Source organism: Mercenaria mercenaria, chromosome 5 (genome assembly GCF_021730395.1).
Source record: "Mercenaria mercenaria strain notata chromosome 5, MADL_Memer_1, whole genome shotgun sequence".
NCBI classification, from domain to species: domain Eukaryota; kingdom Metazoa; phylum Mollusca; class Bivalvia; order Venerida; family Veneridae; genus Mercenaria; species Mercenaria mercenaria.
In genome coordinates, this window is record NC_069365.1 from 12178400 (window position 1) to 12198781 (window position 20382).

Sequence of the window (20382 nt, forward strand, 5' to 3'; positions counted from 1 at the left end):
TTTCATGACTAACGTTGTAATATACTCGTACCTGTGTCTTTGTTTATTATAAAAACAAAACAAAACAAAACAAGACTTTTGTAAAAGTTTTATAAATAAAGTTTTATTTCTCTCTAAAGTTTGACTTTTAAATGTTTTATAACATACACTCGTATATCATTTGACAAGTCAAAAGGCTAAAGTGTGCAATGCGACTATGGTGATATCATATAAAAAGCAACATTATCTTTCAAAATCCTACAACCATTACAGTGAATGGCATGTTCAATCACCATCAACATACTTCATAGAATATAAATGTTATTTTTCAATATTCTTTCAGTAAACAGCGCTCATATTTTCTGGTAATGATGCCTGACGTACCTCACAGACACTAATTTAGCTATGCAGCCTGTGCCTAGCATAAATAACATAGTGCCATAATCAGGTCCCGCCTTCATTAACTTTATAAAAACATAGCAATAACAAATTTAATTTAAAACAGGTATGCTTCAAACACTTTACATAATTAAGCATAATAAATATATCATATTAGATAAAAACTGACTGACAAACGAAAAACTTTAGTTTTAAACAACTGCTATAAGAAACAATCAAAATATAAATACTCGTGTATAAGCTCGACATACAAAATATCCTTTGTTCCAAAGATGTTATTAGTAAAAACTCTTGCAACCTAACACTGACGAAAGCAGCTCAACGGGATTGTGGCTGATAGATGTCATTGCAAAAATATGATATACATGTAAATGCATGTACTTTTTTCCAGAAACATAAAAGAAAATATAATAGGGACGGGTAAAAAATAAAGATGGACGGGTAAAACAAAGAAATATCTATTATTTCGCCCAGAAACTCGTAAGGCAAACGAAAAAGGCAAAAGCAGTATCTGTTTAACAATACTGTAAATCAGTAAGAAACAATAAACTGTTGGACGGAAATATATATACAAATACTAGTATGGTCTTCACCAAAGCAAAGTAAAGGGCTATGGAAAAGACAAGGGACAACTATACAATTAAAACAAACGTTCATAACATTTAATTTAAAACCATTTGTCACTTAAGATTTATGTGCTGCATTACAACTGTATAAAGGGTACGATCTTCGCAAGATCAGACAATCAAACACACTCTTTATGAAATGTGTAAATGCTGGAACTTTTTGCAGTAGAAACTATTTTCCGACCAATTACGGAGCACGCTGCTTAGAGTGACAGGAAGCACTACCCGAGCGAGTAATCTTCTACTGCCTGACGTGTTGCTCAGGTACTGTATTCTGACATTGTTCTCAGCAGTGAATAGTAACAATCAGTTAATACCCTATTTAAAAGGTATTTTCTCTTATCTCCTTAACCAACCTCCGCGCACAAATCTACTGTACCGATAAAGGGAAGTAACACTATGTTGGAGTGTATTCCTTAATCTTTACTCTCCTCAATTTCTAAAATAGACTGGTCTATCATTCAGTTTGGGTAGTACCATTTATCATTCTATGGGGTGTTCACTGAAAATTTACTGAATGAATAGCGAACACTGCAGACCATGATCAGCCTTCACATAGCTGATTTTGGGCTGCCTTGTCGCAAAGCAAAACCACTAAAGCAGGCTAAAGGTTAATCCAAGAGTCATGAATGGTGTATCTGCTTCTAGACTTCAGTACAATCAGATCCTAACTGTAAAACAATTTATTATCAGCCTCTCTGTTTATATCCATAAGCAATCATCCAGTTAAATAAAGCAGAAGACTTCATATTACGCAGCTGAGGCCACTAAGCAACTATTTACGTAAAAACGGAAGTGTGCAGATGAGGTTATCAAACAACCGATAATATAATACAATCTCGTATAAATACGTATCACAACCAACATTACGGGTTAAATGAAAATACACCTGTAATTCTAGCTCAAAACCATCATTACATAATCACCTCTTAAACAGGACATTGTATTGTATTGAACGACTAGTAGAATTCCTTGACAGCAAGCTGGAAACTTTTAAATCGGTATCTAATAGAGTACAGTAGTATTTACTGCTGAGTAAAAATGAAAACGCATTACGCCTTTTTGAGCTCAGTTTTTGTACACATTTTGTAGCTTTATTGTTACGCGGTGTATGGGTACCATTCATCAAGATGATGGAAGGGCATAAAAGCAGGGCCAGGATATATTAAATTTTAAAAGCAATTAAACGAAAAGTTAGTCCAAAACACTGAGCTAAATAATAAAACAAATACATATCACAATAACATGGAATGTCCTATTTTGGTCACAATGGCACAACACAGTATATATGAACATATACTAAATGTTGAACGTTAACCCCCGACGCTGCAACATTCTTCATGTAAATCGGCAACGTAAGTAAGAATACCTTAAAATATTATGCTTTTTGAAATTTAGTGTTTGTATTATTCAGTTAGCGGGAATCATGCCTGAACTGAATACATATCAAATACATATAAAATTCGCAGTATACACACTTTATACGCATCATTTGCTGAAATTGTAATTTCAAAAACAACATATATATAAGATCATTCATATTAATAAAGTCACCCTTACAAAGAAATCGCAACATTGTTAAAGTATTTTAGTACGCAGTAATTCAGAACTGTTGTATTGCACCAGCTGTCGGGTGAACGACACAAATATTGTTGAAAACACTGTCTCAAATAATTTTCAAAAACAGCTTTCAACTTCATTGTAAAAACTGTGTGATTTATTTTTTACAAACAAGAAAAAAGCTGCAATATTATAAAGCGTACGTAATTAGTCTAGCAACATAGACAAAGTCCCTTTCAAACTGACAGTGTCTTATATGATTATGACACAACAAGTCAGTATCCGACAGAGTATAATTCTATCCCCGTACCAAGTTGCACTGGCTGCTTTCAATCATTTTTTGTTTTCCAAATGCAGTGTGCACCATTCTCAATACTCCATTAACAGTCATCAACTTAGGTTATCTGAAATAAATATAAATAAGTAATAAGTCAAACAAAAACAAACAAACCCATCTGATCATTATTGTAAATTACGTAATGGATAACTAAAAACATTTATTTCATATTTCTAAATCCTTATTTGTCAAGAATACAAATCCCATTTTCGACTAATGATAACAATCACACCGACGCGATAAAAATTGTTTAAAATGCGTATTTAACTTATTTTGGTCCAGCATTTACAATAATGTTTAATCATTCTTGTATATGTACCAATATGCATCTGTTCAAATAACCATAAACTAGCAAAACCTTTAAAACTATCTATCCAGCTCATTCAAAATATACCCTTAGTGATTAAACATGTTTTTCTCATGACTACACTAGCGATTACACTAACTGGCAGGTATAATTTTGAGGCCCTGCATGACAATTTGTAAACGCAATTTATTTATTTATTTGGGTTTTACGGCACACCAACACAGTATACGTTACACAAAGTATTTTTTAATTCAACGTTAATGCCACAATAATGCACTGGATATTATCTTATTATTTAAATTGTATCAAGTCAGAACACTTCAACACTTCGTTTGTATATATATATCTTCAATTGATCTTGATCTTGAATCAAATTCTTCAAAGTTACGCATATTTTTGGCTTGAAACATTTATTCCTATGTGCGCCTAAAACTGATTTGTAACCTATGTCAATTTACAATTAGAAAACTTGTTTTACTGTATCAGCATACTTTTCTAGCTGCATGCTTACTGAAACATGATGGGTAGATGCCTTTAAGAGCATAACAACAAATGTACAGAAGCTGCAGGATCACCTTTACAATATCTATCAATTCCTCGTCTTCATCAATTTAACAAAATGCAATATAACAAACATAAAGTTATACAAACACTTCTACAGTAACAGCTGACCCCTATACTCAATATCGTTTGTAAAACTTATAATGTCGTAGCAATACATTATGTCAAGATATATTCAATCAATACACATAATAATACATTTGAAATAACAATCTGACATTCCTCCACCCTCAAGATGCATACACATAAACAGTTAGAGAACATAAAAACAACGACGTCACTGACGATTCACAACATTCATTTTTTTTTGTTCTTTTGGAATGAACTTAAACCTGATTCATGCAATCTATCTATCTTTCAATATCATAATCAAACCAACAAGCCGATGTTAATTAGCAAATAGAATATATTTGAGGAGTTACAATATCTGACAGATCATGCCGAGAGACTTGGCACCACTTAACTATATATTCTATTAACACACACAAATATTTACTTGTGAATGGTGAATCTAATTCATCATCTAATTCATCAAAATCAAAGGCACTGTCTGCAAGAGAACGTGACAAATGTGAAATGCGAGACTGAATCACAATATACACGGAGGGGCACTTGGCCAGGAAAGAAGCCAAAATAATTCAATTAAATATGTTCCCTTCTCTCCAATTAGATAATTGTGGTATTGCCATTGTCTGCTGGGAGTAAATTATAAGTAACGAGCTGATCCTATTAAAACAGAATCAGGATATATGATAATGACCGGAAAATTTCCTGGAATGTACTAATGAGACAGTTCGAAATCGATGATCACAATTATAAACATCTATCCCTAGAGTGCAATAAGCAATGACCAATTTATAAATTACGATGAACTATAATTGTTTTCATAGAACAATAATGCATTCACTTTATCTAATCAGATACTAAAATCCTACATGTCGCACTAATTTTGATTTGCAAAACTAGGCAGTCTATAGATTTAGAAAAGATTGCCTCTTAAATAATTCTTCATAAATTCATTAAAGATTGTGTGTTTGTGATTATTACTTTGCAAATAACACTGACTTCTGCAAGCATTAAAATAATAGATACAAATGATGATTATGGAGTGAAACTTCCTGATGGATTAATCAACCTGTTGTTATGGTTGGTACTGATTACTGACTCTGTGTGCATTTTTTATTCAAACGGTCACGTGATTTATGTTTGAAAACGCCTAACCACTAATAACATCGAATGTCTAAAATATGCCTGCCATGTATAAATCATCAGGACATCTTAACAGTCTGAATTAATTACAATAAAATCTATCAGTTAGAAAATTGTTTAGAAGCATTAAACTCAAGAAAATGTTTGTGACAGGAGAGCGTATGGATCTGCGGTCGTAAGTTCGATCTTTGCCCTAGGCATACGTTCTGTGACAAGATTCGTCCTCCATCCTGGAAGTTAATAGTACTTGTGCAGAATTCAGGAACACTTGTTATATAAGTTCCCGATGGAGATAATGAGGCGGGCAGAGTCAATGAAATATGCAGCACACCTCTTGCCCCTAACTTCCGGCTAATTGGAATCCTTTCATAAAGATACAGTGAAGGGACTTCACGATCCAAAATGACCAGAAAATACAACACAGAACTCTTGTACATAGAGAGTATTAACAGCTTAAAGACCTCGTGTGTGGTAGTTAATGAAATATGTAGGAAGAAAATAACTTGTGATTAGTTCTTTTGAATTACCAATCAACCAGTCTAAGTACCAATACTTAAACCAATGACTGTAATACTTGCGCTGGGAGATGACGGGCCAACAAAAGAAAGTGACGCCTCAAATGTTCTATAATGGATTATACACCCTCTATAATAGACAATAACGTTTTTCTCGAAACAGATTAAGTAGTCTCACTCAGGTTTCTGCTCGGTAGAACACCGATATAAAACTAAAAAATGAATATATCCTGGAAAGCACACAACCTTTGAATATTCTGATAACTCTTTCTTGAAGAAGATTGAATGACTTATTTTAGCAGTAATGACCAGTCTAGAAAGACGTGACAAAACTAAGTGACAATTAACAATTAATGGAAATTTCTTGCGTCAAATCAATGTCCAAAGATTCCGTTAGAGGAATAAGCTCAATTTATAGACATTGTCTTTGTAAATAAAAGCACAAGTTTAAGAAGAAAATAAAGAAGTTATGCAGCATTTCTGACACAAAGGCCAACACCTTTCAGACAGCATAAAAGTTAGTTTCCCCGCTAACCATATGTTCGTTAATAAAAAACCCTACTTAAATGCTGGTTTCAAACAAGTAATGCATAGACATTGCACCATCAACATATAATAATAACAAAACTAAAATGTGTCCAGAGGGCATGAATGCCTCGATGTGTGATGTTAGGACACGAGAGTGTGTATAGAGTAATGACGAGAATGTTTTTGCTAAGTTATTTGAATATCCAGCCATGTTTTACGAAATTAAAGACAGGATTTGAAAGTAACTTAAAATACATTTGATCTCTACGTGTAACCAAGAGGTTTGATTCGAGTCTTGTACATGCCACCTAGTCTTATTATGGCGAATTGTTCCACAAATTATAAGAATAAACTTGACCTTTAAGGCATTTGAAACATCAACCTGTTATTGTAAATGTTTGTGCAGAGTTAATTGAATACACTTCTATTTATACAGAAGTAAAAGACCAGACAAGGAATATTACATAAAAATGTTTTAGACCTTATAGTGTGATCTTGATCTTTGAGCCAGGGGTCTGTGTTTTTAGCTCACCTGTCACATAGTGACAAGGTGAGCTTTTGTGATCACCCTTCGTCCGTCGTCCGTCGTCAGTCCGTCCGTGCGTCCGTCCGTCCGTCTCGTGCGTCCGTCAACAATTTCTTGTCTGCATGATAGTGGTTTCATTTATGATTTTATTTTAACCAAACTTGCACACAACTTGTATCACCATAAGATCTTGGTTCCTTTCTTGAACTGGCCAGATTCCATTATAGGTTCCAGAGTTATGGCCCCTGAAAGGGCCAAAAATGGCTGTTTTGACCTTGTCTGCACAATAGCAGCTTTATTTATGATTTGATTTTTACCAAACTGGCACACAACTTGTATCACCATAAGATCTTGGTTCTTTTCTTGAACTGGTCAGATTCTATTATGGGTTCCAGAGTTATGGCCCCTGAAAGGGCCAGAATTAGCTATTTTGACCTTGTCTGCACAATAGCAGCTTCATTTATGATTTTATTTTAACCAAACTTGCACACAACTTTTATCACCATAAGATCTTTGTTCCTTTCTTGAACTGGCCAGATTCCATTATGGGTTCCAGAGTGATGGCCCCTGAAAGGGCCAGAATTTGCTATTTTGACCTTGTCTGCACAATAGCAGCTTCATTTATGATTTGAATTTAATCAAACTTGCACAAAACTTGTGTCACCATAAGATCTCGGTTCCTTTCTTGAACCGGCCAGATCCCATAATGGATTCCAGAGTTATGGCCCCTGAAAGGGCCAAAATTAGCTATTTTGACCTTGTCTGCACAATAGCAGCTTCATTTATGATTTGATTTTAACCAGACCTGCACAAAACTTGTATCACAACAAGATCTCGATTCCTTTCTTGAACTGGCCAGATTCCATCATGGGTTCCAGAGTTATGGCCCCTTAAAGGTCCAAAATTGGCTATTTTGGCTTTTGCAGCCATATAGAGACTTCATTTATTGTTTTATTTGATACAAACTTCCAAAATATCTTCAACAACAATAAATCTTGGATTCCATGACAAATCAGATCCATTCGTAGGTTCCAGAGTTATTTTATCTTATATCTAATTACCTCCCTGATTGTAATCAAAATGGATTTATATCAGTAAGTCCTTGTAGGACTTATTTGAAATTTCATTATTGTCATTAGTTGGACTGAGTCAATGAGGGTAGATAACTATGGACTGATTTTATGTCAAATTACCTCCCTTTATTTCAAATTAAAATGGGTATATCTCCGTAACTAATGAAGATACTGATCTGAAATTTCATTTATGTCAACAGATTTATTTGGCAGATCCTTCTTTTGTTCACTTACAATCTATTTTTTTTTAATTACTTCTCTTTTACGTTACTATAAATAGCTTATTTATAGTAACTTTTTTATTATTGGCCGTAGGGAAAAACCTAGACCACTTTTCTGTGGTACAACATGGATGGTACCTCCACTTTTTAGGTGTATTTTGACATATCTGTACCTTGTAAGATTTTTTTTTTCTTTTTGGTTTATTTTCTTCCCTTTGTTGTTCCTGTCCTTTGGACTTCGATATTTTTTCTGAGGACCTTCTTGTCCTAAAGTGCAATGATAACAGGTGAGCGATATAGGGCCATCATGGCCCTCTTGTTTTTTACATGTGACGCATCTTCTTGAGCTAAGATATTTGTATATTCAACCATGCATACAAAAAGTATAGACTGTAAAAGAAAATTGAAGAAAAATCTTTGACAGCTAAGTATGACCTTGACATTTGTGCGAGTTCTGTGCCATACAAATGACATGCTGTCTTATTCTGATGAAATGATATGTTGTCTTATTCTGACGTATCGTTGTGTCAAGTTATTTTAGTATCCATCCATGACAGACCCGGACAGAAAATGATTAAAATCTTTAAGTGTAACCTTTGAGCTAGGAATTTGGATCTTACACAGAACACTTGGTATTGTCATTGTTGATGCTTTTGCAAAGTTATTTGAACATCCTCACAGGCATAAAAAAAAGTTACAGACTTGACAAGAAACATGACCATAAATCTTTTACATAAGTGTAACATTGATCTTTGAAGTGCAGCATGTCTAATGCAAACTCACTCAGTGACATGTGAAAACAATGGTACAAAACTTACGAGTCACCCTAACATGTATCTCTTACCTAAACATTTCCCTATCAATTTAATAAATGTACAAAAATGACTAGTGGCTCAAGGCATGAAAAGAAAGAGCATAGTACTAATAAAATCTTATGACGGCAATCAATTAACCCTTACCCTGATAAATTTCTAAAATGGACTGGTCTATCATTCAATTCGGGCAGTACCATTTATTATTCGAAGGAGCGTTCACTGAAAATCTACTGACTGAACAGCGAACAGTGCAGACCATGATCAGCATGCACTGATGTGCAGGCTGATCTTGGTCTGCACTGGTCACAAAGGCAGAATCACTTGCTGGCAGCAGGCTAAAGGTTAAGGAAGTTGTTTCAGTTTCAAGTTTAAAGCAGAGGGGACACTGTGAGATAATATTACAGAACAATCAAGCAGTTTGTTGAAAATCCACAAAGCAGTTCATTATGTCATGGAAAAAGTTACTTTTGGAGTTTAAAATGACTTTTAAAGCATATAGTTGTTCAAGGAAGCAGATGTGGAACATCTGAGCAGTAGTCAAAATAGTTCCAAAAACTGATAAATGAACGATAAGTGTTAAGACTTAACTTTATTTTGCAAAATGTGCCACTTATTATTTCAGAAAAAAGTTTCAAAGCTGGACTGAACAATTTTGGCTGAGTGTTACCTATGGAATATTTCTGAGTAGAAGATTTTCTAAAGTTTCCATGATTATAGCCAAACTGGGAAAACTAGCCCATATCTTACTGGTCCTGTTTTTAGATGAATAAAAAAAACTTGAAATAATTTGTGAGAGGCTCACCCAAGGAATACTGCTGTGAAACTATTGCAAAATTTCAAAGGAAAAACTAGTCCTAGGGTGAACTCCACTTACTTTGTGACCTTGATTATCCACTTTCAAACTTGATCTTGATTTCCTAGAGACAAAAACCTTAACCAGGTTTTAGGAGGATCAAGTAGTAAATGTGAATTCTAAAGTGTATACAATGGGTTTTTTTTCTATAACTTTACAGAGTAACCTAGATTTTGATCTCGGGTACCCAACTTTTAAACCTGACCTACATTTCATACAAACAATATTCTAAGAAAGACTTATGGCCATCAAGGTTGTTCTATGATTTCACCTAGTGGCTTAGTTTTCAGCCCCAGGTAATCGAGTTTTGAATCTGACCTAGATTTAATACAAACCGACATTCTGGTAAAAATATATGATATTCAAATAGAAAAATGACCTCTAGAGTGTAAACAACATTTTCCTATGATTTGACCTAGTTTTTGAATTCATGTAATCCACTTATGAACTAATTCTAAATTTCAAACAAACAAACATTCTGATAAAATTTTATAAAGATCAAGTAGAAATGTGACCTCTAATGTTTTTCCATGACCTGACCAAGTGACTGGGTTTAAGACATAAGGTAACACAGTTTTGATCATATATTAGATCTCATACAGACAAATATTCTGACACAGTTTTGTGGGGATCAATTATAAAAAGTGGCATCTACAGTGTTAACAAGATTTCTATGATTTCATCTAGCGACATAATTTTTGATATTAACTTCACCAGTTTCATACTTAATCTAGACGTTATAGAGACAACCATTCTGACAAAGTTTTACAAAGATGAAATATAAACTGTGAGCTCTAGTATTAATATTAAAGGTTTTCCTATTATTTGACCTAAATCCAAGATAAACCAGTAAACAACTCCTCAACACTCTAAGTTTCATTAAGACTGGGCCAAATTTGTGACAGGGCAATCACAATAGCTCACATTGAGCTCTTTATGCTCAGGTGAGCTAAAAATACAAGAGTGACAATCTACCCTGGTCAAAGTACATTCATCCCAGAAGAACAGTATAACAGAAAATCTTTTCACATCTTTATTAGTTTACAACTTCAGTTTTTTTATCCCCTGACATTATGTGTTTTATTTTTGCTTTTATGTTACATAAAACACAGGGTAAGTATGTGACTGACAAATGCTATTTACTCACCATCAGTAAAGGCAGCATCAGCCATGACAAGCTGGAATATTTTTGGGTACAGATGTACCTTTTCCTCTCCGAGCAGATCTTGAGCAATTTTAGCTCCTTCTTCCATATTCTCATCCTCATCTTCCTGTAATGCCTGCAAATCAAAAAACAGTAATCTATAAAATAAAGCAACAATCTTCATACGATGAACCATCAAGTCAACCAACAGCTATTGCCGGCAATATATTGATATTATTCACACCAGCATTTAACATAAAATTCAAAATTTACATCATTTCATATGCATTTGATAAATATGCATCATTTGTTTGGCAATAATATTTGTTGCCATATCAATGGTGTTACTGACTAGTATATCAAATTACAAAATCTTATCAAATATCAAATCATTTTTACCAGGACATATTTCTTTCCAATGTTTTTGTTGGGTTTTAGGTCAAACTGACACATTTCAGGATATACAGAGACTTTCCAGCCTAAACGGGTGTACAAAACCAAAGTTGGTGCCCCTTTGTAAACAATTCAGGATTAAATGAAACAGGAGGCACCTTGGTAGTACGGCCACCCTTCCACCTCCAAACCATCAACTTATTGGGTTTTTTTAATCGAAAACAGTTTTACCATTGCAGTTATACCATTGCAGTTAGCGAAAATAACACACCTGTACAGTTTTATAAACTTGTATAAGTTTTTCAGCGCCTAGTTCTTCCTCAAGTTGAGCACGAGATTCTTCAAGCCTGCCAAACAGATCAAAATCTCCGGCCTCTTCACCATCATCAAACTCACTATCACTGTCATCTGTAATACCAATATGTTTTTGCTAAAATTTTCAGATATTTTGATATTTTTTTTATATTTAGAAAGTACATAAACCTGTAATTTTTGAAAGTTTACGTATTTGTTAGGTTTAGGGTCACAAGACAATTACTGTAAGTGATATAGAGACGTTTCCAGTCTATGGAGGAGGAAGACCCCAGGTGCTCCACAGGGCACTGTTACATGTACGGGCTGGCAACTAGGTAGAACCACCAACCTTTCATAAGCCAGCTGGATGATTTCTTGACACAAACAACAATTTTATTATTCTCCACCTCAAGCAAGGTTTTGAACACACATTGGTGAGGACCAAGTGATTCAGAGATCATAACCATTTGGACACAGACATCCATACACTTTTTCTCTAAAAAGATCAAACAAAATTGGTCATATAGTCTGTGACTAAATATCTTACCCATCATCAGTAACTGAACATGCCTAACAGCTAGTGGAGATCCCCTGTACCCGAAACGTTTTAAAGCATTTCATATATGTTTGAAAAAAAAAAACCCATGTCAAATAATGTTTACATCTATCTTCAAATTAAGTTCATAGCTTTTATATTTTAATTTTAAGTTTAATCATATTTTATTGCATATAATTTTCATTTCTACATATATACATAACATACATAATAAATAATCATATATTGAAATGAAAAGAACAGCAAATGGGTTGGACTTAAGGTGGTTCGCGGGGTTCCTACGAAAATTTCGAAGTATGAAATATAAGACTAATATTAGGTCTGTATGTACTAACATCTCCTGTCTTTCATTTGGAGAAAAAAGAAAATCGTTCCGAGTCCACATTTCCTTTGAAGAGCGCCACCTGGCGGCATATGTATTTTTCAAGGGAAATCGCCGTTTTACTGTAATAATCGCATTAAAATTAATGTTATTACATTTTTTCAAACTCAGGAATATAGCTAAATTCAATGTTATTGTTTACATGTTGCATTTTGTAAATTATTTCATTTGGAAAATGCTTAGATAAAGAGATATCCGTAGTAGGGTTGGGGAAAAATAGCGAAAATATTAAATGTATTTCATGGCCGTTTAGCCGAAATAAAATGAAACGGAACGGTCAAAGTTCTTGATTTTTAAATATATTCTTCTTTAATCATTTCTGAAAAATAAAAATAGGGGGTCTTCACTGCAGATTTTTTGCAAATTTACTTTTTATTTGTCTTGGTAATGTTAATAGACGTTGATACACAATGACGGCATTAAAGTCGCGCAAACGCTGATTTCATTATGTCTTTCATTGATATAAACAGGACCTTCAGAGTTCACAAAAATCTTTAGAATCTTTTTTATTTGAATATATTCACATGATGTACATTGTTGCGTATTTTGCAGTCAAAGTATATTATCTAGTAATATATATCGGAGTCAGTTAAAGCTACTTGCCCACAGTTTCGGTGAAATTTTTCAACATGTTCATGTTCACCAAGTTTGGCACAAAAATGAGAATATGTCGCGCTAAAACATGTACTATAACTACTGAATATGGTATAAGTGGTTGAATTTTTTATGAAAATGTTTAATCTTGCATAACTTGCCTATCTGGCTCCGTATTTAAGGGTAAGTAAAGTGTTGGGGGGACGGGGGTGGGGGTGTAGAAAAAATCTTATCAGTTTATCCGCTATGAATTAAAACGGAGCTGTCAAAATTCTTTATTTTCAAACATAAGTTTCTTTAATTATTCCCCGACAAGAAAATAGAAAAAAAGAGTGATTTGCAAATTTACATTGAGCCGCGCCATGTGAAAACCAACATAGTGGCTTTGCGACCAGCATAGATCCAGACGAGCCAGCGCATCCGCGCAGTCTTGTCAAGACTCCATGCTGTTCGCTTTTAAAGCCTATTGCAATTAGAGAAACTGTTAGCGAACAGCATGGATCCTGACCAGACTGCGCGGATGCAAAACCATTATGTTGGTTTTCTCATGGCACGGCTCATTTTACCTTTTGTATGAAATGTTAAAGTGCGAAACAGAACGACATTCCTTATTGTTTTTCAATATTTCAAGTGACTAGCTAACAACGAAGATACAAGATACGAAATGTGGTGAAACTGCTTTCCAGACAAAAAATGAAATACATTTTTAACGAAAAAGAACATTTGAAGGGCGGCTAAAACATCAATATGTTTCTTTTTTGTTATGATATGTAACTTTATTTAGAGGTTTTGATTTTCATTATAATTCTAATTGTGTATTATATTTATTGCTTTTTAAACCTATATTGAATATTTTCAATAAATAAAATCATGGAATCTTAAGCAGATGATAGATAAATGAGATAATGCCTCTTATGGTAAAAATGTACTTCAGTCTGTGAACTTGAAACCGTTACTTGAATAAAGCTCATTTTGGTGCCGCTTAGTGCAATAAATTTATAACGTCAACGTGAATGCACAATGCAAACCGTATTGAGGGAAAACTTGCTTCAAAATGACAGAACAAAAATAAAACTCTAACTCATTTCCCTTCAAAACATTCAGAAAATAATATAAAACAGATACAGTCGACGCAGACGAAATTTTAGGATGGAAGAAGGGGGTTTAACTGAGGCTGCTCTTGCGAAAGGTTTAGAGGCATGCGTTCATTGTTCAGACCCGCTGTTTCTGTCAGATGTTTTTAAGGAAATGCACTTTCGACATGGTTCACTGTTGTACATACAAAAAGTTTCGATTATAGAATTTTGGCGGCAAATTGGGATCATTCTTATTTGATAAGGTTTTATTCCAAAATCGAAGTATGGTATTCCAGTGCCGAATGTAATATCAAAAAAGTAACCACTATGATTTCATCTCGTGCATTTCTTCTGGTGTTTCTAAAATTTTAAAAGACGGATAAAACTTAGAAATAAATGAAACCACCATTTACCTGTACTTTGAAATGTTTTCGCCAGAATGCTGAAAACAAAATATTTGACTGGTGTTTAGTGTAAAAGTGCATTCTGACGCAGATGCGAATAAATTCGGATATTTCAGGACTGCAACTCACTGCAGACCTGGAACGCCTGTATAAATTACAGACCCCGGTATATACCGGATTCAAGCAATTTGAATGAAAATTATCTTTAATGTATATATTTTGTGACCATTGTAATACTAACCCTAACCTTTTGTCAGTATATTATACATATTATACATTAAATGCATGCTGTCGTACAATAATTTGCGTATTTTTGCCGTGCGCTCCGATTGATAATCAGTTCAGGACCGCTCCAGCTATGACAGACTGCAATGAGCAACATCGCATAAAGAATGTCCGTGACATTGAGCGCAAAGTGAACAGAAGTTACGATATGCAAGCATCAAATGGGGATTTTACATTTATGCGTTTTGAAGCACCTTTTTTTCTGTTGATTTTATTTTCACAGTTTTGAATATCATGGATCACAAATGTATCATAATTAAAATGATTATAGTGAAGTCTACAATCACCAAACTGGATATATTCCTTAATGAATTACTGTGATCGTTGCGTTGGAGATCCACGGCTTAAAAATGTACCATGAATTGATTACAGTGAAGTCTTCATGCATTAAGTTAGCTCTAAAACTGTTTCAAAAATGGATAAAACAATTTAGCAGATTGCGTATTGGTTGCACGCAAGGCTAATTACGACGCCATTATTCAGAAATCCATGTGAATGTAGACTCTGTTCTTGCAGACAGTTAGTCTAATAGGATTTGAGACAGGCTGAAATTTTAATACCCTGACAGAAACGGCAAGGGTGTCTGTGGTCATCATTAGTAAATGACATTTTACATAATAATATAAACAAAATAATTAGCGTCTTTAAGGAAATTGTTGAACTGACATTGAAGTATATTTCTAGATGATATACTTAGATTGTAAATTACTTAACACTGTAAATAATGTGAATCTATTTAGTAAAAATATTTCATTTTTGTGTACTTTCATCATCCTGTATATACAAAAATGTATCTTTAAAGGACATAATGAACAAAACGTTTGTGTGACGTTAACACCATAAATGACGTATCAACGTCACAATATTTACATTACCAAAACAAATAAAAAGTAAATTTACAAAAAATCTGCCGTGAAGACCCCCTATTTTTATTTTATTTTCTTGTTCAGAAATGATTAAAGAAGAATATATTTGAAAATCAAGAACTTTGACCGTTCCGTTTTATTTTATTTCGGCTAAACGGCCATGAAACACATTGAATATTTTCGCTATTTTTCCCCACCCCTACTACGGATATCTCTTTATTTAAGCATTTTCTAAATGAAATAATTTACAAAATGCAACATGTAAACAATAACATTGAATTTAGCTATATTCCTGAGTTTGAAAAAATGTAATAACATTAATTTTAATGCGATTATTACAGAAAAACGGCGTTTTCCCTTGAAAAATACATGTGCCGCTAGGTGGCGCTCTTCAAAGGAAATGTGGACTCGGAACGATTTTCTTTTTTCTCCAAATGGAAGACTGGATATGTTAGTACATACAGACATAATATCAGTCTTATATCTCATACTTCGAAATTTTCGTAGGAAACCCGCGAACCACCTTAAAGTTATGCCAACATTATTAAATTGTATTGCTTTTATATGTGCAGTGACTGAAGTTTTACTCAATAACCACAAACAAAAATGTCCTAAAACTCAGAGACAAATCATTTTTTGTTAATCACTTAACAGTGTATAAAATGCTGTATTAGGTTTGATCAGTTTCATCTGTTTAGAGATTTAAAAGACCTTTTTAAAGAGTATGGGTATACATGTATATACTTTCTAAATATAAGATACAAACCTTGGAAGATTTTACTGGATCAAACTTAATAATTGAGCATAATTCCATCTTTATCTTGAAATATATTAATACTACAGTAAGGTGAATTTCTTACCTTCACCTAGGATTTCTGACATAAAATCATCTGCACTTTCATCAGGTGTTTGTGGGTTTTCATTATCAACAGAGTGAGAGCGACGTACATCTGAGTCTTCGTCATCTGATGTAACAATTTGAAAGTAATTGTTAGATGTTAAACCAATGATATGTATATCTTTGTATTAAGAAGTACTTCAGAATTTCTCAACACTGATATGCATAAATTCTAGACTATTTATCAGCTGTGGGACTAAAATAATCAACATACAATACAGGTTGTTCACTATTTTAAAATGCCTAGTAAAATCGGCAAATAGAGTGAAATGCTATAAATCCATTATCTTATCCGCAAACATAATAGAGACATATAAAAGTCACTTACCCTGATTCTCACCATCACCATTTTCCTCTTTGTTAGACTCATCCTCCACATCTTCCTCATCAGATCCCTGCTCATCTCCCTCATTTTCTCCACCTTCCTCTTCTCCCTCATCATCTTTGTCTTCATCCTCAGACTTCCCATCCATGTTATCTTCTTCTGTATCATCTACATCACCATCATTAGTGTCACCACGACTTTCTCTGTCACTGGACAAACTGAACTTTATCGGTGATTTCTTCACATCATCTTCAGCTGCAAAATTATGAAGTGAAAAAAGTAGTTACATATTCAGGACACCTGATAACTTACTCATACTATTATGATATATTATTTGGACAAAGGTGTTTGCCCGCTAGTGAAAGTTTAGGTCTGTTTAAAACCTGGTTACATGTAAAACAATTTACAATAAAGAAATAATCAATAGGGCTATGCACAACAGGTTAAACCTTTACTATTGAAAATATGGAAAATAAAAGAGTAAACAAGAGGGCCAAGATGGCCCTAGGTCGCTCACCTGAGAAACACACTATAACAGTGTAAACATGTTTAACCTAGTGATTTCATGGAGACTAATATTTTGGTCAATTTTCATTAAGATTGGATTAAAAATGTGGTCTCTTAAGTTTAAACAAGTATTTTCTTAGATATGACCTAGTGACCTAGTTTTTGACCCCAGATGACCCATATTCAAACTTGACCTAGATTTTATCAAGGCAATCATTCTGACAAAATTTCATGAAGATCAATTGAAATATACAGCCTCTATCGCATACACAAGGTTTTTCTTTTATTTGACCTAGTGACCTACTTTTTGACCCCAGATGACAAATATTCAAACTTGACCTAGATTTCATCAAGGCAATCATTCTGACCATATTTCATGAAAATCAGTTGAAAAATACAGTCTCTATCGCATACACAAGATTTTTCTATAATTTGACCTAGTGACCTAGTTTTTGACCTCAGATGACACATATTCAAACTCGACCTAGATTTCATCAAGGCAATCATTCCGACCAAATTTCATGAAGATCAATTGAAAAAAACAGCCTCTATCACATACACAAGGTTTTTCTTTGATTTGACCTAGTGACCTAGTTTTTGACCCCAGATGAACCATTTTCAAACTTGGCCTAGATTTTATCAAGCTAATCATTCTGACAAAATTTCATGAGGATCAGTTGAAAAATACAGCCTCTATCCATACACAAAGTTTTTCTTTGATTTGACCTAGTGACCTAGTTTTTGACCCCAGATGAACCATTTTCAAACTTGGCCTAGATTTCATCAAGGCAATCATTCTGACCAAATTCCATGAAGATCAGTTGAAAAATACAGCCTCTATCGCATACACAAGCTAAATGTTGACAGACGACAGACAGACGCCGGACATCGAGCGATCACAAAAACTCACCTGCTCAGGTGAGCTAAAAAGAAGAACATCTGGACGTCCATAAATTTCTAAACATGAACTCTCCCATGTTTTGTAAGCATAAATATTTCAGGTAAACTTAAAAGTAATGCATGCATGACATATTATACATATATATCTATGCATCAAACAATACACCTACCATCATTCAGTTAAAGAACAAAAAGAATATTTACATTTTTCACTCAGTCTTTCAAGTATTCTGTCACCTGAATGCATATACTGAATGATGTGATTTGCCTAGAAGATGGTCTCTTGATATCACCGTAGGTAGAATGATAAATTGATGACTTAATTGTACTTGGTCACAGTGCTATTATTACTTCCTGTCCCTAGGGATCTCAGATACATTCAATGCTTTTGTATAAGCCAGAGCTAGGGAGAGCAAGAGAACTTGCAAATATCATCAACTCTCATGAACAGACTTGGTCAAACTATGTCTGCTATTATTCTGCTTTATTGCACTCTACTCTTCCACATCATCTTCCTACAGATTAGATTTAAGATTAGAAAATGTTCTGTTTATCAAACTTACAATCATCTATGAGTAGACTCTGCATTGTTTCCCTGACACTCATCAAGTCTGCAAGATCCTCATCTCTGTAATGAAAGTATACAGGAAACTACTTTTACTTAAAGAAGTTCTGCATGTTTGCACCTGTTTAAATTCTACAAAGGAAAGTTTGATTAAACCCTGATTTTTCAAATATTCTGAACATACTAATGAAAATTTGGAAAATAAAAAGACAGATTGTGAGTTTGATTGTTTGCTACACTGATTTGAAAAATATGTACCTCAATCAACTTTTCATAAAGACAGTATATGGGAAAATTACAATTCTGATTCTACACACAGAAAAAAATCTACAATGTAGAGTTTAATGAAATATCTCACACTTGTAAACTGATACATTGTCTTTTTTTTGGGTAAAATAAAATGTATAGTCTATTTGCTTATTTTTGAAATATCAACCATATTTCTTTCATCAGAATATGTGAACAAGAGCTGTCACAGGAGACAGCGCGCTCGACTATTTTGATGCTGGATAGTAAAACTGGGCACATCTGAAAAAGCTGAAGCTGGAGCTGTCATTGAAGTGTTTAATGACTCCAATGGTGGATGAAGATATTGCACAAAAGCTCGAGTCTGTGTCAAAATAATTAAGTAATAAGAGAGACAAAAATAAAGTGTATCAAAACACTACATAAGTATAATTCTAAGCAAAAAGGGGGCATAATTCATAAAATGTTGGTGCAAGAGTTATGCACCTTGTGTCATATGATGTGGGTGATGATGTGGAACAACTACTTCAAGTTTGAATCAAATCCATTTAGTAATAACTGAGATATAGTGAAAATGCATCAAAATTAACCTTAAATTCTAAGTAAAAGGGGGCATAATTCATAAAAAAAATGGTGCCAGAGTTATGCACCTTGTGTAATATGATGTGAGTGATGATGTGGAACAACTACTTTCAGTCTGAATCAAATCCATTTAGTAATAACTGAGATAGAGAGGAAGTGCATCAAAACTTTAACCTGAAATTCTAAGTAAAAAGGGGAATAATTCATGAATTATTTGCGTGAGAGTTATGGCCCTTGTGCCATATGATGTGGGTGATGATGAGGAATAACTATTTTATGTTTGAAACAAATCCATCAAGTAATTACAGAGATAAAGAGAAAGTGCATCAAAACTTTAACCAAGGTGCGGACGTGCCTGGTCGAGTAGGACAACTCTCAATACTTCATATAATCAAACTAAAAAATTAAAATTATATTTCTCACTCTTCATCATCAAAGTTCTCCTGATCTTCATCATCTGGTTGTTCTTTATTCTTCTTATCATCCTCTTGTTTACCTCCTTCATCTTTTTCTTCAGAATCTTTCTCATTATCTGCATTTTCTACTGCCTTCTCCATACTGCTGCATACATCCTCCATGTCATAATCATCCTGTTAAATAAATTCTTCATTATGTTGTTTCAAATACTTTATAGACATTTGTTTTTAATTCTTCTTCCGCTGTAAATAGTTTGATTATCATTGACTAAGCCACTATTACTATACAATACTGTAACCCTAGAAACACAAGCGAACATTAAATACCAGGCTTTCACGACTATGGATGCAAAGATGCATGGAAATAATCAGACTTGAATCATGGGAAAACTTAATAAATAGCATAAACAAGTAATAGTCCATGAGCCAGACCCAGAAAT

At 33.9% G+C, this 20382-nt stretch overlaps 1 protein-coding gene across 1 annotated transcript in view; it reads right to left on the bottom strand.

The window, feature by feature from the left end:
* Positions 1–2466: 2466 nt before the first annotated feature.
* Positions 2467–20382, bottom strand: part of LOC123558112 (serine/threonine-protein kinase Nek1-like) — a 57817-nt gene continuing 39901 nt past the window's right edge. The window contains exons 34-41 of the mRNA XM_053544434.1: positions 19950–20116; positions 18697–18761; positions 16730–16981; positions 16364–16468; positions 11318–11454; positions 10657–10789; positions 4266–4319; positions 2467–2968 (exon numbers count right to left, since the gene is read on the bottom strand). Coding sequence (XP_053400409.1) covers positions 2955–2968; positions 4266–4319; positions 10657–10789; positions 11318–11454; positions 16364–16468; positions 16730–16981; positions 18697–18761; positions 19950–20116 — 927 coding nt within the window. The 3' untranslated portion in view covers positions 2467–2954. The remainder of the gene's footprint in view (positions 2969–4265; positions 4320–10656; positions 10790–11317; positions 11455–16363; positions 16469–16729; positions 16982–18696; positions 18762–19949; positions 20117–20382) is intronic.